Genomic DNA, 24150 nt, shown 5'->3' with positions numbered 1-24150 from the left:
TTTTTGAGGAATTAGCAAACAATATTGAATAAATCAGAACCTATAGAAGGTATTTGTATTTCCAAAAGGCATTCAAAAAGGAGCCAGATCACACAAGATTAAGTACACATTGTATAGGGGCAAAACATCAGTAAGAATACAGAATTAATTAACAGGATGCAGAAAATAAAAATAAATAGGTCTCTTCCAGGTTGAGATGCTGTAACTACTGGAGTGCCACGATAATCAATGCTGAGGCCTCTATTATTTACTCTCTAGATCAATGATTTGGATGAAAGGGTTCAAATATATGGATGTTAAATATTTATCAATGGTGATTAAAAAAGATTGAAAATTTTAAGAGGTAGAGAATTTGTCAAACATATGGATAGTTAAGAAAGTGAACAAAAAAGAACTTGCAGTTGGAATTCAATATTGAGAAAAAGTGAACTTGTCTATTTTGACACTAAGAATAGAAAAGCACTATACAATTAAATGGAGACAAATTGCTAAACTTGGTGATAACATAGGGATCTGGGTGTCCTGGTACATGAATTACAAATTTAGTAGGCAGACACAGAATGTGATTAGAAATGAAAATGGAGTGTTGGTGTTTATTCCAAGGGAGTATGGCACAGATTTCATCTCCTTATTTTAAATATGATTTTAAATTACTTCAGATGCAGCACAAAGCAGGTTCACATGAGTCACTCCTGGGATTACCTTATAAGGAATAATTAAAGAGGGTGGGACTGTAACCAATGGAATTTGGAAAACTAACAGGTCATCTGACTGAAACATGCAAGATTGAGAAGACTTGACAGGGTGCACACCAGGAGGATTTTCCTTCTTGTGATGGTAGACTACAACTAAAGGCACGCAGCCTCAGAAGAGGTTTTCCTTTTAAGATAGAGGTGAGGAGATTTTTTTTCTCCGAGTTATGTGAAACTCTCTTCCCCTAAATGCAGAAGTTGGGAGGAGCTGGGAGAACACCTCAAAAGAAACAGAATTGGAGAGTAACTTCCTACCGATGCTGCCTCTCCCTCACTCAGCTCTCCTCCAATCAAACTCAGCACGTTTTCCCACTGACAATAATATATAGCCTGTGCTTACAATCGTTTGGACATGATCTGTAGGGATGCCATGACATACATGGATGACCTTCTTCCCACCTTAGCAGTTTTGTGAGCTATTTGCGAAGTTGAGGTGAGCTTACCTGTCACTGCCATAACAACTACAGGAGACACTCAGTCAAAAGGGAGAGAAAAAAACAAACATATAGACACATCTTTGAGGAACAGCAAAAACAGCACTAATAGTGGTAATTTACAAGCAAAACAAATTAACTGGGATAGAAATAGCATGTAAAACAAACAACGTTTGAAATGCATGCAGAAGTATTTTGTCTTAACCAGTATGTAGAAAAACCAACAAATGGTAGTGTGGCTCTGGAGTGAGCCCAGCTTTAATCCCTAAATCTATAAGTTGTGACATGGTTTAATTATTTATAATTCAGGTTTTGCTTGGGCTAATTAATGCTATCATTGGTCAAATGCTACTTTGATATCAAGGGCAGTCATTTTTACTTCACCACCAGAGTTCAGTCTTTTTTCTTCCTTGTTTGAATGCAGATTGCAATGAAGTCAAGAGCCAGATAGCCCTGGCAGAATCTCAACTTAGTGTCACTAAGCAAATTATTCCTTTGCAGGTGCTGTTTGATAGTACTGTTGACAACTCCTCCCATCACATTGCTGATATAGATTGATAAATGAAGTAACTGAATGTTTGGTTTGTCCTGCTTTTTGAGAATCGAACATACTGGACAACTTTGCACATTCTCACTTTGATGCTTGTGTTGTACCTGGAATAGCTTCACTAGGGACAGGACTAGTTCAGGACCACAACTCTTCAGTACGATTGCCAGAATGTTGTCAGGGCCACAGCATTTGCAGAATTCAGTGCCTTCGGTTCAGTGTACAGCACTGGCCCTGCTTGATACTAAACTACAAGTTCATAAGGTATGTTACTAGTAATGATCGATTTCTTTTGTCCTACAATCAAAACAGAGTAAGTTGCTGTCAACTGTTACATTAAAATTAAGGTATCATTAACTGATGAGTTTTAACAGGCTGACTCATATCTTGTACTTTCTTGGGTGTGGTCTGAATCATCATCTTTCTGATTGTGCAGGATCAAGACACCACTTCAAAACATTTCAGAGATCAACTTTTTTTTTATATTGTGAGGTGTTTTTCAAGATACTTGAATAAACCATCAAAATTTATATATAAAAAAAACAAAACAGCTTGACAGACATGGACAATTTTAAACGTTTCTGGACATAAACTAACAAGTTTAAGGAATAATTGCATTGAATGACTACATCTACATCAAATCCAGCAAAGGCTTCCAGAACTCCCAACGAGGCAGCGTGGAGGTGGCATAACTCCTACCTCTTCTTAACATGAATAATCACTGCTTTAGGTCTATTTCTCTACACAGACATTTTTTTAAAATCACATATGCAAACTTTCAAAGTCATGTCTGAGAGAACTCATGAGTGTCTTGCTTAATGTTGACCAATTCATTGACTGCTTTTTCACACAGAGAGGATAGTGGACAGCCAATGAAACAGTAAAAAAAATGTACAGATCTAATACATCAGTCATGTGACCACTACTCTGGTGCACACAGCATGCAACAATAAAGGCCAGATATTCCAAGGACTGACAAGCACAGTTGATGGTCATGTACTCCATTTTTTAAAAAAAATATTGAGCTCTACATTTCTGGTGGGGAATTCTGATTCTGTCTTCTTCAGAAAGGTGGAGCAAAACTGAAATCAACACAGCACACCCCTGTAGAAGAGAATAGTCAAGGGAGGTCAAATCACTGACCCTTTACCAATAATGTATTGTCTTCTCAAATTTAAAATATCCAGCAGGACAGCCAGACAAATGACAGTTCATGTAAAACTTTAAGTATACAAGCTAAATGTGGAGTTATAAGTTGCCAGATGGAAAGGGTGCCAGGGCTGACAGTGAAGAAGGTGGGAGAATTGGTCTCAGGGAATCACGTTGGGTTGAAAGGGGCCTGTTTAGGTGTAAGGGATACTGTAATCAAGGGAGTTGGGGGAGTGGAGAAGAGGAGGACTGGTCACCAAAATTAGATATTTTTTAAAATCCTCCAACTTTTCCTGGGTAACTATTAACGAAAGTGGAAAAGCAGATTTCTCCAATGTAAGTTTTGCCTTAAAAAAAAGGATTCCACATAGAGGCGAATAGTCCAACAGAATCAATTTCCCAAGAAACTCCTACATTCTGCTGTAGTGTCCTGCTACACAACTCCAGACTGCATTGCTTCAATGACTAACTGACCATTGGAATACTCAGGCTACAAGTGCTCTAACTCCACTAAACTGGAAAAGGAGGACACCATAAGGTCACAGAAAGCTCTTTCAATCACACTTTTAGGTGCATTTGAATCATAGGAGTGAAAATTGTGATCCAATTCAACCCAAATCACTTTTTTGCTGGTGCAAAGTTATTACATGGTGTCGCATTCACTAAGATGTGTTTTCAATATTGAGCATCATATCTACCAACATTTAACTTCTCACCTTGCCTGTGACCATTTCCACAAGGACACATCCCAGGCTCCAAACATCTGCAGCACGTCCATGCCCTTCACCTTTTGCTCTAGTAATAACTTCAGGAGCCATGTAAGCTTTTAAAAACAAACAAAATATTGTGAGAAAAATTGAGTTAATCAGAAATTGTTCACATTATGTACACCTCATCACTTTTCAGGATTTTGGTTTTTGCAAGGGGCTGCTCTGTTTGCCAACATAACAGTAGCAGTTGCATTTCAAAATAAGTCAGGCACTACGAAGCCTTTCAAGATATTGCTGGGGCTTGAGAAGATGCAAATAAATGCATGTCTTTTCCCTCTGGATATGTACTTTATGAAAATTCTGTACTCTTGAAACCACCATTTTCCCAAAGAAAATCCAGAGTTAAGTTGTGGAGGAGGTGGAATGGTGGTTATTGCCCTGGAACAGTAATTCAGAAACCCAGGCAAATATTCTACAGACACCGATTCAAATCTTACTGCACAGTTGTGTCTAAAGCTAGTCTTTACATTGCTGACAATGAAACTACCATAAGACCCAGCTGATTCACTTTGGGAAATCTGCCATCCTTATTTGGTCTGGCCTACATGTAGCTCCACACCCAATGTGCTTGACACTCAAGTGCCTTTGAAGATGGTGTTGCAGGTACTCTTAATTGTACCATTTCAGAAAAAGTCAAAAGGGATCAAAACTGGGCAGACCAACAAGCATCAACCGAGTAGCATAGCCAGTCCAGTTGACTCTGCAAAGTCTTCTTCACTAACATCTGGGATTTGTACCAATATTTGAAGGGCTGTCCAAAACAAACTTGCCTAGCAACAGCTTTCCAGTCACATTACAGCCATTGTACTGGACAGATAGCACAGTGGCATTCATTCAGGAGGAAGGAGCCCTGGCAATTCTCAACTTTATGACTCAGGTCCTCAATAGATTTCATGGTTAAACATAGTGAAGGAAAGCTCTTGCTCTCTTCCCTCAGAGGTTAACTGTTTTATCAGCTAAGTTTAACACCATTTGGGCAAAAGTACTGAAGGTAGCAAGCACACAAAATATGTTTTGGGTGGACACCTTCAATGATCATCAGCAGAAATGGCTGAGTAGTACACTGCTGACTGAGCTGACCAAGTCCTGAAGAACATCTGCTGAACTGCAACATATGGTTAGGAAGCAAAAATTAAAACCTAGCAGATCTCACTCTTGTAGCCCAAAACGGTGCACCTGCTGTGGGCCATTGGTAGAAGAATTGCATACCACAAATTTCAAACTCAATGACTAGCATATACCCCATTCTACCACTACCATCAAGCAAGGGGAATAAGCCTGATTCATTTAGAAGTGTCAGTAGCAGCACAAGGCGCACCTAAACACAATGTGCCAACCTGATGTTACAACACAGGACTACCTAAATGCACATTAGTAAAAGAAGCATGCAAGAGATATAAATAAATGATCTCAACCAACGGATCAGATCAAAATTCTACAGCCTGCAACATCCAGACAGAAATGACAGAATAACTAATTTAACTGGAAAAAGGATGGTCTACAAGTATTCCCATTCTCAATTCTGAGATACTCCAGTATGTCAGTGCAAAAGGCAAGGCTGAAGCATTTTTCACCACCCACAGCCAGAAGTACAAAATGCCTGACTTGACAGATGTTAGACTTCAACCAATTCAATTCCCTCCACATGATATCAAAAAATAATTAAAGATATTGAATATTGCATTGATCATGGGCCCTAACAAAACCCCAGCAGCAGTACTGAGGACCTGTGCTCCAAAATTAGCTGCACCCACTATAGCTCGGCTATGTCAGTATAGCTCCTACACGGTACGTACCTGACAACATAGCAATTTCCCAGATTAAGAGCTGAGAGCAAAAAGGAAGACAAATTCAATTTGACCAATTACCACCCCAACAGTTTACTCAATCATCGGTAAAGTGATGAAGACTGGCATCCACAGTGCTCTCAAATGATTTTCATTAACCTGGCTACTTATGTTCAGCTTGGGTCCTAGATATTCTGGCAACCAGATCATAAGAAATAGCAAAAGGAGAAAGCCATTCAATCCCTCAAGCCTGCACCACCATTGAATAGGATCATGATTGATCTGAATTCCTCACATCCACTTTTTTGCATTTTCCCCATAATCCTGAATTCCCCTCCTGATCATGAATCTATCTCAGTCTTAAATGTACACCAGGACTCTACCCCACAGTTCTGTGGCATTGAGTTCCAAAGAATCAAATCTCAGAAAAAATTCCTCTTCATCTCGGCCTTGAATTCACAGCCCTTTATTCTTCACTATATCCTCTAGTCTTAGACTCTCCTATGTGGTGCAGCTTTCTGTAGTTTGACACCATTTAAACAATAGTATTCTTTTCTCTCCCAATACTAAGTAACCTACTCCAGATGTAGTTAAACAATGTTTAGTACACAAAAATAAACGCTGCATTATTAATATTTCAAATACTGATTATTTTCTCATCCTGAAATATCAGAGATGCGAAGTCAACGTTAGGAACCAGAGCATCAATGCACTGAGGTAGGGTGAGAATAATGAAGTTAAAGTGCTACTAAACGTCTTAAGTGTTGTGTAAACATAAAATAAGCAGCCCTGGCAAGCCAGTAGTGCACTTGCCATCGAGATATGCAATCTAACCCATGTGACTCTGCATCCCATACTTAGAATGGCTTAGTATTCTGTGGAATTTAACAATTAAAGGGTTAATTGACATACACAGGACCTTTACTGTCCCATCATTCAAATGTTGTTTAAAACGAAATGTTAGTAGACAGCTAATCACACCTCAAATTCTCCATGATGTCAAGAAATAAAATGGAATCTCATACCTCAATTATACTTTATAGTCTGAGCCAATGTAAAACAGAAATCACTTCCACCTAATGTATAATGGACGTGGTGAGATAAGCAGAGGACTACTTAGATATCATAAAGTAGACTTCCCCGAAGACCTCTCTTACCAGCAGTGCCAAGGGTACTGTTCACTTCACCAGGCATGGTCTGTGCAATATTCTTCAGTTTTACTGAACAACCGAAGTCCCCCAGTTTGATCAGACCCGACGAGGTGAGGAAGATATTGGCACCTAAAACACAAAGACAGCTTCAATTGGAGCATTTCACCAGAGTTATACAGCACAGGAACAAACATTTTGGTCCAACTCCTCCATGCCAACCAGACACCCCAATCTGACAAGAGTCCCATTTGCCAGCATTTGGCCCATATCCCTCTAAACTCCTATTCATATACCCATCCAGATGCCTTTTAAATGTTGTAATGGTAGCCTCCATCACTTTGAATGGCAGCTTGTTCTGTACATGCGCCACCCTCTGTGTGAAAAAGTTACTGCTCAGGTCCTTTTCAAATCTTTCCCTTCTCACCTTAAACCTATGCCCTCTAGTTTTGGACTTTACCACCCTAGGAAAAAGGCCTTGACTATTCACTCAATCCATGCCTCCCAAAATTTTAAAAATATCTATAAGGTCACCCCTCAGCTTCTGACGCTCCAAGGAAAAAATCCTGTGCTTATTCTGCCTCTCCCTATAACTCAAAATCTCCAGTCCCAGGAACATCCTTGTAAAATTTTTCTGTACCCTCTCAAATTTAACATCTTTCCTGTAGAAGGGCAACCAGAATTGTACATGCCAATTGTCTCAATGTCCTGTACAGCTACAACTTGACATCCCAACTCCTAAATTCAATATTCTGACCAAACAGGCAAGCCCGCCAACCAGCTTCAACACTCTGTCTACTTGTGACTCCACTTTCAAGGAACTATGCACCTACACCTCTAAGTCTCTTTGTTTGGCAAAACTCCCCAAGGCCCTACCATTAACTGTACAAATCCTGAAAACAGCAAAATGTCCAGCAAGTAAATTAATTTCACAGCTCACTAGAAGACATTCTATTGTGATCTGTGAGAAAACAAATCCAATTTTGTTTTCATTTTATCAAACAATAGTATTGTAATATCAGTGATAACAATCAGTACTTGCATTAATTACAAATCACTGCCCTCAGTTTTTTGCATCACTTGACAGCACAAACTATAGAAGTGTGTTTTGAATACTGTATATTTAACTGAATATGGCTACTGAGATTAGCTTGTTGTATAGTTTCAATTATGTGCTTTTGTGCAAACGCATTACCCTTGATATCTCGGTGTACAATTCCATGTTCATGCAGTACATTGATTGCAGTAGAAATCTGCTTGGTGTACAATCGTATTACATGTTCCTGTAGACCCAGCCTCGCCACCTCTTCTAGTGTGCCTTCATCACAATATTCCATAAAGATATACATTTCTTCCTGATGCAAAAACATATACACCAGAGTCAACATATATGGTAGCTGTCAAAGTATCCAAGCATTTATGGGCACAATAAATGTTGCATTTAATCACAGGAAAGACATGCATTATAAAAACTTAAAGAGCAAAGAATTCCAGAAAGACAAGTAAACAACCAGAAACTTCCGAGAGTGAAGGCAAAAACGACACATACTGAAAATCTGAAACACAGAATACTGCAGAAGCTCAACAAATCTGGCAGCATCTGTGCAGAGAATAACAGAGTTAACATTTGGACTCAAGCAAGGCCCTTATTCAGAACTGAGACATTTTGAGAAATTCTTTTTTCTCAAACAATGCAAAAAACAAAGAGGTTGTAAATGGTGGAGAAAGAAAAGAGATGCAAGATGGGTGTAAATTAAGGTATGAAAGGGAGGGAATGGCTCCTCTATACAGACAGCAAAGGAAGGTGAGAGAGGGGTGGTGTTGCAAGAGAGAGAAAAATGGAAAATAGATAATATAATGTGATCAGTTCCTTAAGTTGTGGAATTCAATATTGAAATCTCAAGGCTGTAAAATGCCTAAGTGTAAAACAAGGTGCTGTTTCTCAAACTTGTGTTGTGTTTTGTTGGAACTCTGCTGCTGGCCTAGGACAGAAATGATAGCAAGAAAGCAAGATGGTTTATTGAAATGACAAGCATCTGGGAGGTCAGGATCATCCCCATGCACAGAAGTGTTCTGCAAAGCGGTCCATAAGACATGGGAGCAGAAATTACGCCATTCAGCCCATCGAGTTTGCTCCGCCATTCAATCATGGCTGATAAGTTTCTCAACCCCATTCTCCCCGTAACCCTTGATCCCCTTGACAATCAAGCACTTATCAAATATACTCATTGACCTGGTCTCCACATCCTCCTGTGGCACAGAATTCAATAGGTTCACCACTCTCTGACTGAAGAGGTTTCTCCTTGTCTCCCTTCTAAAAGGTCTTTACTTTAAGGCTGTGCCCTCGGATCCCAGTTTCTCCTACCAAAAGAAATATCTTCCCAACTCGTCACCTAGTCTGCAGTTGGCTTCATCAATGTAAAGCAGACCACACTACGAGCAGTGAATGCAGCAGACTAGATTGAAGGAATTACATATAAAACAGTGTTTACCTGTAAGGTGAGTCTGGGACTTTGGATTGTGAAGATGGAGGTGGTGAATGGGCAAATGTTAGACCTCTGATTTCCTACGAAGATGCCACATGGGGAAAGAGTGAGGAAGCGTTAGCAGGAGTGAGCTAGACTGTCACAGACAGACTGGTCCTCCTGGAATGCTGACAGTGGAGGAGAAGGAAAGATGTGTTTGGTGGTGGCATCCTGCTGGAGGTGGCAGAAACAGCAGAGAATGATCCTTTGCAAATGGAGACGTGAAGGTTGAGAAGGAAGGACAAGGGGAAGCCTACCACTGTTATGGAAAGATGGGAATGGACTAAGGTCAGAAGTGCAGGAAATGGTTCAGACATGGCTGAAGGCCCTGTTAGTGATAGTGGAAGTGGAATCCTTGGTTCAGCAAAAAAAAAGGCCATGTCACAGGCAGTCCAGTGGAAGGTAGCATCAACAGAACAGATGTGATGGAGATTGTGAAACTTGGGAGAATGGATTAGAATCCTTGCAGGAGGCAGGGTGTGAGGAAGAGCAATCGAGGTAACCATGGGAATCTGCTGGCTTGTAATAGCTATATAGCTGGACAGCTATTTTCAAAAATGGAAACAGTGAAATAAGAAAAGAATTGGGAATGGACCTAGTGAAGGTGAGAGAATGATGAAAATTGCAAGCAAAACTGATTATTTTTTTCTCAATATGGACAAGAGCAGGAAGCAGTGTATTGTAGAAAGAGCTATGGGTGTGGACCCAGAGCAGGACTGGAACAACGAATGATTTAAATACTCCACAAACACCACAGGCATAACTGGCACCCACGGCCACACTTGGAGAAAATGAAGTGCATTAAAAGAAACGTAGTTCAGTGATGTTGCCGACGTCACGTCGGTCACCTCAATTTCTCCAGCCCCTTGACCACTCCGACGTCACCCCCTCCAAACATGCAGTACTTCACTCTCTCTGCAACAATCCCCTGGTTCACCACCAAACCTGCTGACAAAGGTGGGGCAGTGGTAGTCTGGAGAATGGACCTCTATGTCGCAGAGGCTGAACACGAACTCTTCAATACCACGTTCTACCTCACTCTTAACCACAACTGCACCATGGCCCATCAGGCCAAAATCACTCATACTGTCCGTGACCTCATTGCCTCCAATGATCTCCCCTCCACAGCCTCCAAAACTCAATCCCCAGCCCCACACTGTCCGGTTCTACCTGCTCCCTAACATCCACAAGCCCAACTATCCTGGCTGATCAATTGTCTCCGTATGCTCCTGCTCCCTGAATTCATCTTGTTCTCCCTCAACTCCATCCTCCTCCCCCGCCCCCCCCCATGTGTCGTCCTTATACATGTCCATACCTCACAAGGACGGTCTCCAGGCCCTCCCCTTCTTCCTCTCCAACAGACCCATCTAGTCCCCCTCCACCAATACTTTCCTCCACTTTGCTGAACTGGTCCTTACCTTAATAACTCTTCCTTTAACTTCTCCCATTTCCTCCAAATCTAGGGGAGGGTCATGGGCACCCGGATGGGCCCCAGCTATGTCTGCCTCTTTGTCAGCTATGTCGAACAGTCCCTCTTCAGTATCTACACAATCACTGTGCCCCAACTCTCTCGCCATTACATCAATAACTGCATCAGTGCAGTGTCCTGCACCCAGGCTGAACTGGAGCTGTTTAATCGAATTTGCCCACATCTTCCAAACCACCCTCAAATTCATCTCGGACACCTCTCTCCTCTTTTTGGCTTCTCCAGGGACAGTCTCCTGACGGATTTTACTATAAACCCACAGATTCTCACAACTACCTGGACTACACCTCCCACCCACTATCCTGCAAGAACTCCAACCCGTTCTCCCAATTCCTCCGTCTCTGCCACATCTGCTCGGACGAGGAGACATTCTACTCCCAAGCATCCCAAATGCCTACCTATTTCAAACAACATTCATTTTCCACCTGTCAACCCTTCACCGGACCACCTCCATTCCTCATTCCACTGCCCTAAACCCCATCCCCTAAAGACAGACTGTCCTTGTCCTCACTTACCAGCTCACCAGTCTCCGCATCCAAGGCATCATCACGAAACGCTTTCGTCAACTCCAACTAGACTCACCATCAAAAACATCTTCCCCTCCCCACTCCTTTCTGCCTTTTGCAAGGACCATTCCCTTCGACAATCCTTGCTTTGTGCCACCCTCCCCACCAACACCCCAATCCCCCGGTACCTTCTCCTGCACTGAAAAAGATGCAAAACCTGCTGGCACACCGCTCCCCCCTCCCTCCCTCCACCCAAGCCCCCAAACAGTCCTTTCAGGTGAGACAGAAGTTCACCTGCTTCTCCTCCAACCTAGTTTACTGAATCAGGTGCTCCCAATATGGTCTTCTCTATATCGGGGAAACCAAACGTAAATTTAGGGAACGGTTCGCCGTACGTCTCAGCCAGGCCCATAGGGGCCAACCAGACCCCCCCCAAATCACCATCCATTTTAATTCCCCTTCCCATTCCAACATGACCATCCTTGGCCTCCTCCACTACAACCATGAAACAAACTGCAAAATGGTGAAACAACTCAACTTCCATCTGGGCAGCCTACGGCCTGGAGGTCTTAACAGAGGTTCTCGGATTTCAAACAACATTCCTTCCCATTTCCCGACTCCCTTCCCAGCCCCTCCCCCTCCCTTCCAATCTTCCCAGCTACCAACCAGGTTATACCCTCTACCTGCCTTCACCGATCCCTACTTTGCCACCCTCTTTATCTGCAGTTCCCTGTATCCCCAATCCCAGTTCTCAAAGAAGGTTACATATGAAACATCAACTTCTCCATCTCTTGATGCTGCCTGGCTTGCTGTGTTCTTCCAGCCTCCTGCTGGTCTCCCTTGGATTCCAGCATCTGCAGTTTTTTCATCTTCTTTACTGTCCTCCTATTTCACGGACAGCAAATGCTCCCCTCCAACATGATCAAAAATACCCTCCAACACGTCTCCTCCACTTCCTGCATCTCTGCCCTCAAATCCCACTCCTTCAACCCTAAGGATAGAATCCCCCATTTCTTCACCATCTATCCCACTAATCTCTAGATACAGTGCACTATTCTCCACCATTTTGCCATCTACAGATAGACCCCACCACCAAGGATATATTTCCCACCCAAACCTAGCTGTGTTCTTCAGAGACTATTCCCTCCACGACTCCCTTGTCAGGTCCACGCTCCCCACCAACCCACCTTCCACACCTAGCCCCTTTCCTTGCCACTGCAGGTGTACAACCTGTGGCCACAGCTGCCCTCTCACCTCAGTCCAAGGCCCCAAAGGATCCTTTCACATCCGGCAGAGATTTTCCTGCACATTCACCCACCTCATCTACTGCATCCGTTGTTCTCAATGTGGTCTCCTCTACATCAAGGAGACAGGACAACTCGTGAAGCGTTTCAGGGAACATCTCTGGAACACATACTAAACAATCCCACAGCCCTATGGCTGACCACTTTAACTCCCCCCTACCAAAGACATGTAAATCGTGGGCCTTCCCCACCGCCAACTGGAGGAAGAACACCTCATCTTCTGCCTTGGACTCTTCAACCATACCGCATCAACACTAACTTAAGCAGTTTCCAAATCTCCCTCCACCTCCACTTCTCTCCTCTCTTCCCCCCCCCCACCTCATCCCAGATCCAACCCTCTTGACCTGTCCATCTTCCTTCTCACCTATCTGCTCCAGCCTCCCCAACAACCTATCATTATCACCCCCCACCTGCATCCACCTACTACCTACCTTTTCCTGAACCCTAGTCCCACTCCCCTAATTATATCCCATCTTCCTTCCCACCCCTCCCCTACATTCCTGATGAAGGGTTTATTCCTGAAACATCGACTCTCCTGCTCCTTGAAATTGCCTGACCGGCTGTGCTTTTCCAGTGCCACCCTTTTCAACTCCTTCTTTATTGTATTGTTAGTATAGAGGATCCATTCTCTCCTTTTTACACTTATGTTACCCCTATTTTATTTTTCTTTCGCCACCACTATCAATGCCTTTGACTTTTGCACTGGGTCTGTGTGTGTCCATCAAAAGTATTTTAAAAATTCACTTTTAAGTTCTGAACAGTCATAACAGACTTGCAATGAACTCTTTCTCTCTGCACAGAGACTGCCAGGTCTGCTGAGTTCCTCCAGCATTCAGTGTTTACTTATGAGAGTTACTTTGTACTGCAATTGACATAAGCACTCAGGCTCAAATACAGAATTTTCACCCATTAATTTTAACAGGTAGAAACCCCAGGGTCCATGCAAACAGTAGTGGTGCAAGATTGCTTTCAAAGACTGGAAAGAGCCAAAGTTCCAACATTAGGAAGCACAAACAAGAAGAGTCCTGAATCAGAACCAGTTCTTTGTTCTATTAAGTTGAGCCAAAGTACAATTTGCAATCCAGAACAGGAAGGGAGGTGTACTTAAATTGCCAACGATTATTAAATCACAAACAGAGAAGTTAACATTGATTTGGAACAAAATGGCTCAGACAGTCATAGAGGTGTAAGCATGGAAACAGACCCTTTGGTCCAACATGTTCATACTGACCAGATATCCTAACCTAATCTAGTCCCATTTGCCAGCACTTGGCCCATATCCCTCTAAACTCTTTCTATTCATTTACCCATCAGTTTTTCAATTTGAAAGTATTTTCTGAATGGGACATTGCATTTAACCATGTGGGGAGCCCTCTGCCTTCTGCTTCCCACAACTTAAATGCTGTATTTGTACCAGCCTCCACCACTTCCTCTGGCAGCTCATTCCATACATGCACCACCCTCTGTGTGAAAAAGTTGTCCCTTAGTTTCCTTTTAAATTTTTCCTCTTTCACCCAAAACCTATGCCCTCTAGTTCTGGACTCCCCCACCCCAGGGAAAATAGCTTGTCTATTTATCTTATCCATGTCCATGATTTTATAAACCTCTATGAGGTCACCCCTCAGCCTCTGATGCTCCAGGAAAACAGCCCCAGCCTATTCAGCCTCTCCCTATAGCTCAAATTCTCCAACCTTGACAACATCCTTGTAAATCTTTTCTGAACCCTTTCAGGTTTCACAACATTATTCCTACAGGAGGGAGACCAGAATTGCACAGAATATTCCAAAAGTGGCCTAACCAATGTTCTGTACAGCCATAACATGACCTCTCAACTTCCACACTCAATGCACTGACCAATTAAGGAAAGCATGCCAAATGCCTTCTTCACTATTCTATCTACCTGTGACTCCACTTTCAAGGACATATAAACCTGCTCTCCAAGGTCACTTTGTTCAGCAACACTCCCCAGGACCTGACCATTAAGTGTATAAGTCCTGCTCTTTTGCCTTTCCAAAATGCAGCACTTCACATCTATCGAAATTAAACTCCATCTGCCACTCCTCAGCCTATCGGCCCATCTGATCAAGGTCCTGTTGTAATCCGAGGTAACCTTCTTTGCTGTCCACTACACTTCAATTTTGGTGTCATCGGCAAACTTGCTAACTATACCCCTGATGTTCACATCCAAATCATTTATATAAATGATGAAAAGCAGTGGACCCAGCACCAATCCTCGTGGCACTCCACTGGTCACAGGCCTCCAGTCTGAAAAGCAACTCTCCACCACCACCCTCTGTCTTCTACATTCGAGCCAGTTCTGTATCCAAATGATTAGTTCTCCCTGTATTCCATGGATTAAATTAATAGGCCGAGAGAGAAAGGAAAGTACATAACATCTGTACAATTTGACTTCTCAAACTGTGCACAAGCAACAAGTCACAAAACATATACATAAAAAAGCTATTATACACAAAGTATTTGCAATTCAACTTTAAACACTTCATATAACTTATCAAAGCTGTGCGGTTTTAAAATGGAAACATGTTTTTCTTGCACTAACAAAATATTATAAAAGCAGAAAATGCTGAAACATTCAAGTCAGAACATAACTGTGAAAAGAAAGTAGGGTTGAAGTTTCAGGCCAAAACATTTTCTTCAAACTCAAGCAGTCCTCTTAAGTCAGTTTACAAGATACATGAAGTGTTGCAGGTATTTCAATCTCAATAGAAAGTCTTCCAGCCTTTGATTGGTCAGTGACATTTTATGAAAAATAAAAGGAAAATCAAAGTGATCACTCTCTGTCTTTGTTTTTGCTAAGCTTTCTTTCTTTGTTACTTTAAAAGATCTCTCCTTTATCAAAACACAAGACACACTGGATTCAGTTAGTATTCAAATCAGGACACTATTGGTCCTCCTTCTAGAATTCCTCTCTTGAAAATGCTGACTTGTGCCAGGGAGCAGACCAAGAGCTCAATTATTCCTTTAGGTTTGTTCCATATTATCTATCGTCATTCCTGAAGAAGAGCTTATGCTCAAAACGTCTATTCTCCTGCTCCTCGGATGCTGTCTGACTGGCTGTGCTTTTCTAGCACCACACTCTTCCATGTGATCTCCAGTGTCTGCAGTCCTTACTTTCTCCTACCCACTGTCATTGTTTAGTCCCAACATTAGCTCATGTATCTCTTGTACATTTTTCAATTTGAAAGTATTTTCTGAACGGGGACATTGCATTTAACCATGTAGGGATCTCTCGGCCTTCTGCTTTCCACAACTTAAAATGATGTCTTGGTACATGGATAGAAGGGGAAAGTCAAAGTAATTAGCTTTGCATTGTAAAAGGTACAAGTACTCGAAGAAGGGTTTGAAGAAATGGAGGAGTGTAATTAAATTACTTACCCGATGCAGTTCTACACCAAAATACCGTACCAGGTTAGGGTGTTTGATGCCTTCAAAAATTTTCAATTCATCTGCTGTCTCCTTGATTGTTTTATGATCATTTGGCTGGAATCTGATCTATAGATATCAAGAACAAAGTGTGAAGTTCATGTTAAAGGAGGAGTTGCATTTACATAGATTCTTTCAGAAGTCCAGGCATCCCAAATTGCTTTACAGACAACTAAATACTTGGTTTTGAACCAGAGTCATGAAAGGCAAAGATAAAAGTTGCCATTGTCACCACTCGACTGCTGTCTCATTAGACAGAAATGACCGGCACTGGTTCATTTCGAAGGCCATCACACCTCGAATAAGGGGAGAATTTGGGAAGGAGTGTCCTTTATACCAGTGTGGGTATCGAACCAATGCTGTTTGCCATCACCCCACTATCATTACTGATTTTTGAGTTTCTGTTCTAAAATACATACTGAAATATCTCACAAACGTGATCAAGTACTCTGCTGATTAACTATTGTCTGGGATTCTGCGGAGAACTGCTTTTCTTCCATGTAGTACTTGGGTTTTTTTTTTCATTTTCTTGAAAGATTAGACAGACATCAGTTTCGTGTTTCATCTGAGATGTGCCTCCAAAAATGCAGTCTTTCCATAGCCTGGAAATGTCATCACAAATTGTGTATTTGAATCTCTGTAGTGAGGTTAACCTTCTAACTCAAGAGGCGTGAGTGCTAACAAACAAGTCACAAACAAAAGCACTGAATAGGTGTAAATGCAATCACATCATTTGCACTGATGTGAAAGTCAAGACAATTGCAACTGTTTGTCAATCCCACCCACTGCACAATTTAAAAAATAAATATCGGGATTAAATGAAATACCAAATTAATCATGATGTGTTTCCACTCGAACAAACCAGAGTAATTTACTGCAGTGTGTGCATAATTCATGCTGTCTACATCATTGAAAATTGTTCATTGACCATGTGGAAAACATGGCATAAAAGGCAAAACTCAAATTGTTGCCTGTCAAAAAGCATCCTTTCACACAGAAAGGAACTGATTCAATCCCTATTAATTCCCTCCATTGCCCCTTTCTGACACGCCATGTTGGCTTCTTACCCAGTCAATTATATGACCAAGACAACATTTCATTACATAATCAACCAATCAAAAAATAAGAATAAAACATGAATATATTACCCTCCCATCTTGTAATAAAGTAAAAATATTTTGTACATTCTCTCAGAAGGATCTTGAATGTATCTTTGCCTCTATTCCAGGAGCTATGACTCTGAAATGTTTAGGCTCTCCACTTATGAAAAACCTTTAACTCCATGAGGTTATGGCATAATGTTATAAAACTATACTTTTGGTACAAAATCTTGCCAAATTGGAGTGAATTTTAGGAATTCTGGCACCAATTCCATAATCTGTTTTTTTAAACCATTAAGGATGCCAACACATTATTGAGACTTATGTTGCAAGGCAATGATAGATTTCAGAGCATGATTTCACAAATGTATCCCCTCTTGCACTCAATTCCTATGCAAAACATTTCCAGTGCAGGGATTGAGCAGGTCATTTGTTATTTGCAATTTCACATCAGTGCAAATGATGTGATTGCATTTACACCTATTCAGTGCTTTTGTTTGTGACTTGTTTGTTAGCACTCATGCCTCTTGAGTTAGAAGGTTAACCTCACTACAGAGATTCAAATACACAATTTGTGATGACATTTCCAGGCTAGGGAAAGACTGCATTTTTGGAGGCATGTCTCAGATGAAACATGAAACTGATGTCTGCCTGTCCTTTCAAGAAAATGAAAAAAAAACCCAAGTACAACATTGAAGAAAAGCAGTTCTCCCCAGAATCCCAGTGAATCCATCACTGCTGATGCGATTTTTAATTTCACAATGGCTTACGGCTGTACATTTGCCTTTCCTCTGCCGTGTTTTCTTCCAATGGTCAGAGGCAGCTGGTGGTTTGATGACAAGATCAAAATCAGTTTAACACAGCACCCTGGGCTGGCACCCTGTGATCTTTCCACTGCTCTAGCTTCTGAAAAGCAACATGAACCAAACAAGCTGTGCAAGCAAGAGTGGAGTTAAACTAAACGTGGAATACAACAGACTGAAAAGAACTCTGGAAATACAGCATTGGCCTTGAGATTGTTTTTAATGTGAAATGCTTTCTCATTACATTCTTATGGAATAGCTTAATTTCCCTTCACATCTCCAAACCACACTTGGACAAGAAGGGAAGTGCATGCAGTTGGACTTAATCACAATGAAGAACTGGTGTTAACTGTGGTGCCTCCTGGGTAGGGAAAAGATGCTATAATTGACAAAGGATAGAGTTCAAAGACAGCAAGCCTTGTTGCAGGGATTTGAAAACCAAAGGGTGAGTCACAAGAAAAGGTCATTTTTATTTTTTAGTCAGTAACAGATTTCTCTCTAATGCTTCTGGTATGTATAAAAGATAAAAATTACAATTAATTTCAGAAATAATTTATTTTGATGCAGTTAGAACATTTTCAGAGATGGAGCAAATAATTTTCTCTACAAAGGATAAAAAACCTGAGCCTTTCCTTGGAGCCTCTCCTTGTTGTTAATTTGATTTTAAACACCTTTCTATATCCCAATGTCTGGGAAAGGGACTGGCTTTATTTCCCCAGTACTTCAATTTCTACCATTCTTCAGTTCCAGATGGTATTAGACAGCATATTAATGGATTTGGCAGACAATGCAACAGAAAACACGTAGAAAACAATATCCTAAAACAAAAATACTTACTTCCTTCATTGCCATTAGCTCTCCAGTATCAACATTAATACAAGTGTACACTTTTCCATACTGTCCTTCACCTGAAGAAGCAAAATATATTGTTGTTGTATTATGCCACTCTTTCTAAGTAGTACAGACATGAGAGAGATGGCCTACCCTTTTAACAAACAGTTTGGTGTGTTAAATGAAAAAGTCAAAGACTCTGCAGGAGGCAGGAAAATATCTTCCACACAGCATTTTGCTTAAATTGTCTCAAATTAAATTATTTTATATAACTCAAAATCTATAAACTCAAATAATGCAACATTTAATTTATGAGGTCATCAGGCTAATTTTAATCATCACCATCATACAAAACACTTGTGTGCAAACCGCATACAGGCACTAAGTGTAACATCTTTTTGAGTTGATGTTACGCAGTAATCAAAAGATTCTTGCAAATAGCACCCAAATCAATTTATGGATTTGTGCTAGTCAAATCTTTGCTTACTGAATGGCAAAAAAATGTTTTCATTTGACATTTAAATACAAAGTATTTTGGGATTATAATGACAATGAAATCAACAAAAATGATTTGCATTTACAAATCAAATTTTGTTGTTAAGTGCAAGGCAAGCCTGGGTAGTTCTTGAAAAGTAACAACACTTTAAAATCTATCATTTTGGTACATGGTAAATTTTTAAGTACACGTAGTGAGCATCTTCTTTACCTTTTGTCGATCCCTACTGCATTACAAGAGCCAGTACTGCTGACAAGGGTGGTGCTGTCAGTGTCTGGTGTACTGACCTCCACAGTACGGAGGCGGAGTGCTAGCTCTTAGGCACCACTTCCTACGTCCCCTTGGATCATGATTTCCCCTGTCGAGCATCAGGCCACTGTGTACACAACTGTCACCAAATCACCTTGCCTTGGGATCTCTCCAAAATCCACAACCAGACCTGCCCAGACAGATCCATGGTTTCTGCTTGCTCCTGCCCTGTGAAAGCCTCAATATAATTTCTTCTCCCCTTGTCCAGTCCCTCCCCACTGACATCTATAATTCTTCTGATGCTTTACATCAGTTTCAAATTTCCAGTTTGTAGACAACAGCCGTATCTTCACCATGGATGTGCAATCTCTTTACACATCCATCTCCTCTATCAGGATGATGCAAGGTCCACCACTTCTTCCGAGTAGGAAGTTCTGAATCATTCCAATCCACAATCACCCTACTCTACTTGGCCAAGCGTGCCTTCACTTTGAACAATATCTTCTTTAACTTCTCTCATTTTCTTCAGGGCAAAAGGTGTGGCCATGGGTACCCCAATCTCTTTGTGGCATATGCGGTACATTCCTTCGTCTAATCCTATTCGGCCCCAACTCCACAACTCTTTGTCCAATACATCGATGACCTCATTGGAACCATTTCCTCCCCCTCCCCCCCTCATCCTGAACTGGAAAATTTTAATCAATTTTGCCTCCAGTTTCCACCTTTACCTCGTCCATTTCCTCCCTTCCCTTTCTTGACATCGGTTTCCGTTTCTGGGTACAGGTTAGTCACCAATATCCATCACAAACGCATCGACTCCCACAGTTACCCAGTCAAGCATCCTCATGTCCTGATTCCCACAGGGACTCTATTGTATTCTCCCAGTTTCTCCACCTCCACCGCATCAGTTTTGATGATGCCACTTTCCACAGTGGGGAGTTTCAGAATTGTCCACCTTTTTGCTCAACCAAGAATTCCCTGCTACCATGGCTAAGGACCCTAGTAGACCATGTCTAGCCCATCTCCTTCACTTTTACCCTCACCTCTTCCCTTCCTTCTCACAACTACAATAGGGACCCTCTGGTCCTCGCTTACCTTCACAGCCAAAAGATGGTAAGCCGCCATTTCCTATCACCTTCAATGGGAGGCCACAACCAGAGACATATCCCCCCGCCCTTCTTTTGTCAGCAATGGCAGGGATCATTCCCTTCAGAATACTCTGGTATACTCCTCCCGATTCCTAACACCTCGATGGTACCTTCCCATACAATGGCAGAAAGTGTCATACCTGCCAATTACCTCCTCCCTCCTCATCATCCAAGCTCTCAGATGTACCTTTCAGATGAAGCAACAATTTACCTGTATTTCATTCAATTCGGTCTAATGTATTTACTGTTCACATTGCGGTCTCCTCTACACTGGGAAAAGGAACCCAAATTGGGGAACCGCTTCACAGAGCATCTATGTTATGCTTGCAAAAGTGACTCCGAGCTTCCAACAGTCTACCATTTCAACACACCACCATGCATCTTGGCCAACATTTCTGTCACAGGTCTCCTACAGTGCTCCAGTGAGTAGGCTTGAAAAACAACACCTTATTTTCTGCTTGGGGATCCTGCAGCCTCCAAGACTCAACGTTGAGGTCAATAGACCTGGATTCCATCCTTCTAGGTTTCTTACCCACCCCACCCTGATCCTGTTAGGTCGTAGGTTGTTGATAAGCACTTCCAGCTCAGCACTGTCCTCATGACCTGTCCTACCTGCCAATCTCCCTTCCTACCTATCCGTTCCACCCTCCCCTCTGACCCATCACCTCCATCCCCACCCCCATTCACTTACTGTACTCTTTGCTACCTTCACCCCAGCCCCACCACCCCCCATTTATCTCTCCACCCTGGAGGCTTCCTGCCTCTATTCCTGAAGGGCTTTTGTCCAAAATGTCGATTTTCCTGCTCCTCAGATGCTGCCTGACTTACTGTGCTTTTCCAGCACCACTCTGATCTCAACCCTGTTTATAAGCACATTTTCACCCACTCTCAGGCCTAGCCCATCATTTACACAGCTTTGATTCAGCACAGACTACCCATTCTCTGTAACCCTCCACTCTCACGATCACTTATTCAGTTTTTTTTCATCCTGGCCTGCCCTCCCTAAATCATCCTATCCCTTTCATACCTCCCTGTGTGGGCTCCATCTCTACCTGCCTGCTCTCTTCTCCACCATCCCAAAAAAACCTTGTCTTTAGCTTAAATATCAGTTTTGACCAGCTGTTCTGATGAGTCATCACTGAATTCAAAATGTTTAACTCTGCTTTCTTCCCATAGATGCTGCCAGACCTGCTGAGTTTCACCAGCAATTTGTTTTTATTGCATTAGGTGGTGTAGGTTGATAATTTCAAATAAACAAGTGACTGTTAATTTCTATCCAAGGTTATGCTGTATCAGATATCAAACAACAGTTCTGATTTCATCTTTATTGCAATATTGACAGAGAAAATAATTGTGTAAAAGGCTGAATTTAAACTTTTGAATGTTGTGCTGGTAAAGAGGTTATTTGACAATGAGGGAGTTTTTGATGAAAGTGAAAAGCAACTGGCTGTTCTGTAAATAGAACATTGAAAATAAACCATTAAAAGTAAAACAAAATCAAACAGTAATCTGGCTGAATACGATGGAAGAAACAACTTCATGATGTCGATTTAACAAACCTGGTATTTTGAGCATTTATATTACCATTTCAGATACCTGTCACAGTTTTCTTATAATTCTGCAATGTGTTTTTCTCAACAATGGATTCCTTTTCCTCAAAATGAATTTGAGATTTGAGTTCTTTCACTTGCTAACTTGTACCTCAGCTGTTGTCTCAGATAAGTTGATCCATTATATGAAAGAAACAACTGCAGCCATGGAATCACATTGACACAGAAGGCCTTGAGCCAAGGCCTGAGCACGCTGATCAATGCTGTGCAAAAGTGGCATTGCCACATTTGGCAAATTGGGCTTCCATTGCTGATCATTATTCAATACACCCTCCTTAAAATGGAAATATACGTGAGTATCTTATGACAAACCCAAGCCAAATATCAAATTCTGAAGAGTCATCACTAGACCTGAAATATTAATTTTGCTTTCTCTCCATAGATGTTGCCAGACCTGTTGAGTTTCTCCAACCATTTCTGATTTTGTTCCAAATATGAAGTGATTTACGTTAGCTATGGCTTAGTTGGTAGCTTTCTTACCTTGGGGACAAAAGATGTGCATTACAAATCCATTTCTAAAGAGGGAAAAAAAAATAAGGCTGACGCACCTATGCACAACAGTCAGAGAACTGTCCAATGCACAACAGAACACTGTTGAACATGCTGTGATATGAGTGAAGAGGTAAATTAAGGTAAAATCTGCTCTTTCAAGTGACTATATTTTAATATTTTATAGCACTATTTTGTAAAAGAGCAGAGGGATTCTCTGTTCTGGCCAAGATATATCTCTCAATTAAGATCACTGAAATATATCTTCTGCCTTTTATCAGTTGCTATTTAAGGGTTCTTGGTGCACACAACAGTTTTCTACAACAGTGAATACACTCTAAAGTGGGTTGTTGATTGTAAAGTGCTTTGCAACTGTTGGTGACTACAGACATCATGATATTAATGCAAGACTTTTGTTACCAGGTTCAGCTGTGATATCACCGTAAGTAAATCTCACGTTCAAATCTCTACTTTCAAACACTTAGAATTGCTATTTGTGGGAAAATTCAAAATAGATCAATAGTCTGCTGCAAATTTGGACCCTAGCAAGAATATTTTTAATACTCATTTTCAAAATTCTGTATTTATGTGCAAATTGAATGCTTATTTTTAAATCCAGAACTCTGACATTACCTATTTTGTTTCCTCTCTGCCACTTAAACGTTACTTTTCTTAATCCAACTTGCATGACATTATCGTAAGATTTCGGAATGTCACAGACTTGGCCAATGATATTCTTTTGCTTCATCTGCTGGTTCTGTTGCTCCTCAAAGGATTTAATTGACTTGCGAACAATGTCAATTCGACTTTGCTTAGCAGCTATATCTGGGAAATCAAACACATATTCAATTTGTAAAGTACATCAAATAATTGGTGAGATCTTCTTGCCTTCTTTTCCCACAATGCCAAATACATAAGGCCTCTGTAGATTAGGCAACATTTCATTTACAAAATAACTTTTTTTTTTCCAGTTTGTGTCATGTTTCACAGATTAAATACTATTTTAAGTAAATTGAGCTCCTTCTGATATTTGTCAGCAGTTCGTGTAGCTTTATGGAGGGAAGCAGTACATGTAAAATAGAGATGGAAGCAAATCAGAGAAAAAAGGTATCAAGGCTTAGAAGAAATATTCCAATAGTAAAATTGTAAATTGGATGAAGGAGGTTTCCAGCAACTGAGTAGAGACATTATATGTAGTGTGGAATTGAACTGGCCAATTGTTACTTTAATGTTAAGCATGTGCTAAGTTAAAATGAATCTCAGCAAAGGGGCCAGTGAGCTTCCGGATATTGTTTCAGAAGGGAAACTAGTTGAACATATTACTCTTGATCCTTAATCAGTGACTTGTGCTGGAATCACTGTAGATATCCCTGTAATGAAACGACTGCCAATAGGACAAACCCTTACATAATAAACCAGAGGTTCTTAACCTCTGCTGAGATGTGCCAAACATCCGTCACCATCCACATGTGGGAGGGAGGAAACAGATAAGATTGAGGAACATGCTAAAATCTGTACTACTACTAACCAAAGTGTAACTGTACTCATCAGGGAACTCAAGGGAGTCAGATA

General features: G+C 41.2%; 1 protein-coding gene across 3 annotated transcripts in view; it reads right to left on the bottom strand.

Moving 5' to 3' along the window:
• The window catches only part of map3k4 (mitogen-activated protein kinase kinase kinase 4), a 211545-nt gene that overhangs the window by 2976 nt on the left and 184419 nt on the right, over positions 1 to 24150 (bottom strand). For all 3 annotated transcript variants that reach the window (XM_060831662.1, XM_060831663.1, XM_060831664.1), the window contains exons 20-25: positions 23212 to 23403; positions 18593 to 18663; positions 15805 to 15921; positions 7783 to 7942; positions 6597 to 6719; positions 3599 to 3705 (exon numbers count right to left, since the gene is read on the bottom strand). In XM_060831662.1, coding sequence (XP_060687645.1) covers positions 3599 to 3705; positions 6597 to 6719; positions 7783 to 7942; positions 15805 to 15921; positions 18593 to 18663; positions 23212 to 23403 — 770 coding nt within the window. The remainder of the gene's footprint in view (positions 1 to 3598; positions 3706 to 6596; positions 6720 to 7782; positions 7943 to 15804; positions 15922 to 18592; positions 18664 to 23211; positions 23404 to 24150) is intronic.

This window comes from Hemiscyllium ocellatum, chromosome 10 (assembly GCF_020745735.1).
Source record: "Hemiscyllium ocellatum isolate sHemOce1 chromosome 10, sHemOce1.pat.X.cur, whole genome shotgun sequence".
NCBI lineage: Eukaryota > Metazoa > Chordata > Chondrichthyes > Orectolobiformes > Hemiscylliidae > Hemiscyllium > Hemiscyllium ocellatum.
The sequence above is the reverse complement of the archived record's forward strand: the minus strand, read 5'-3'. Positions and strand labels throughout refer to the sequence as shown.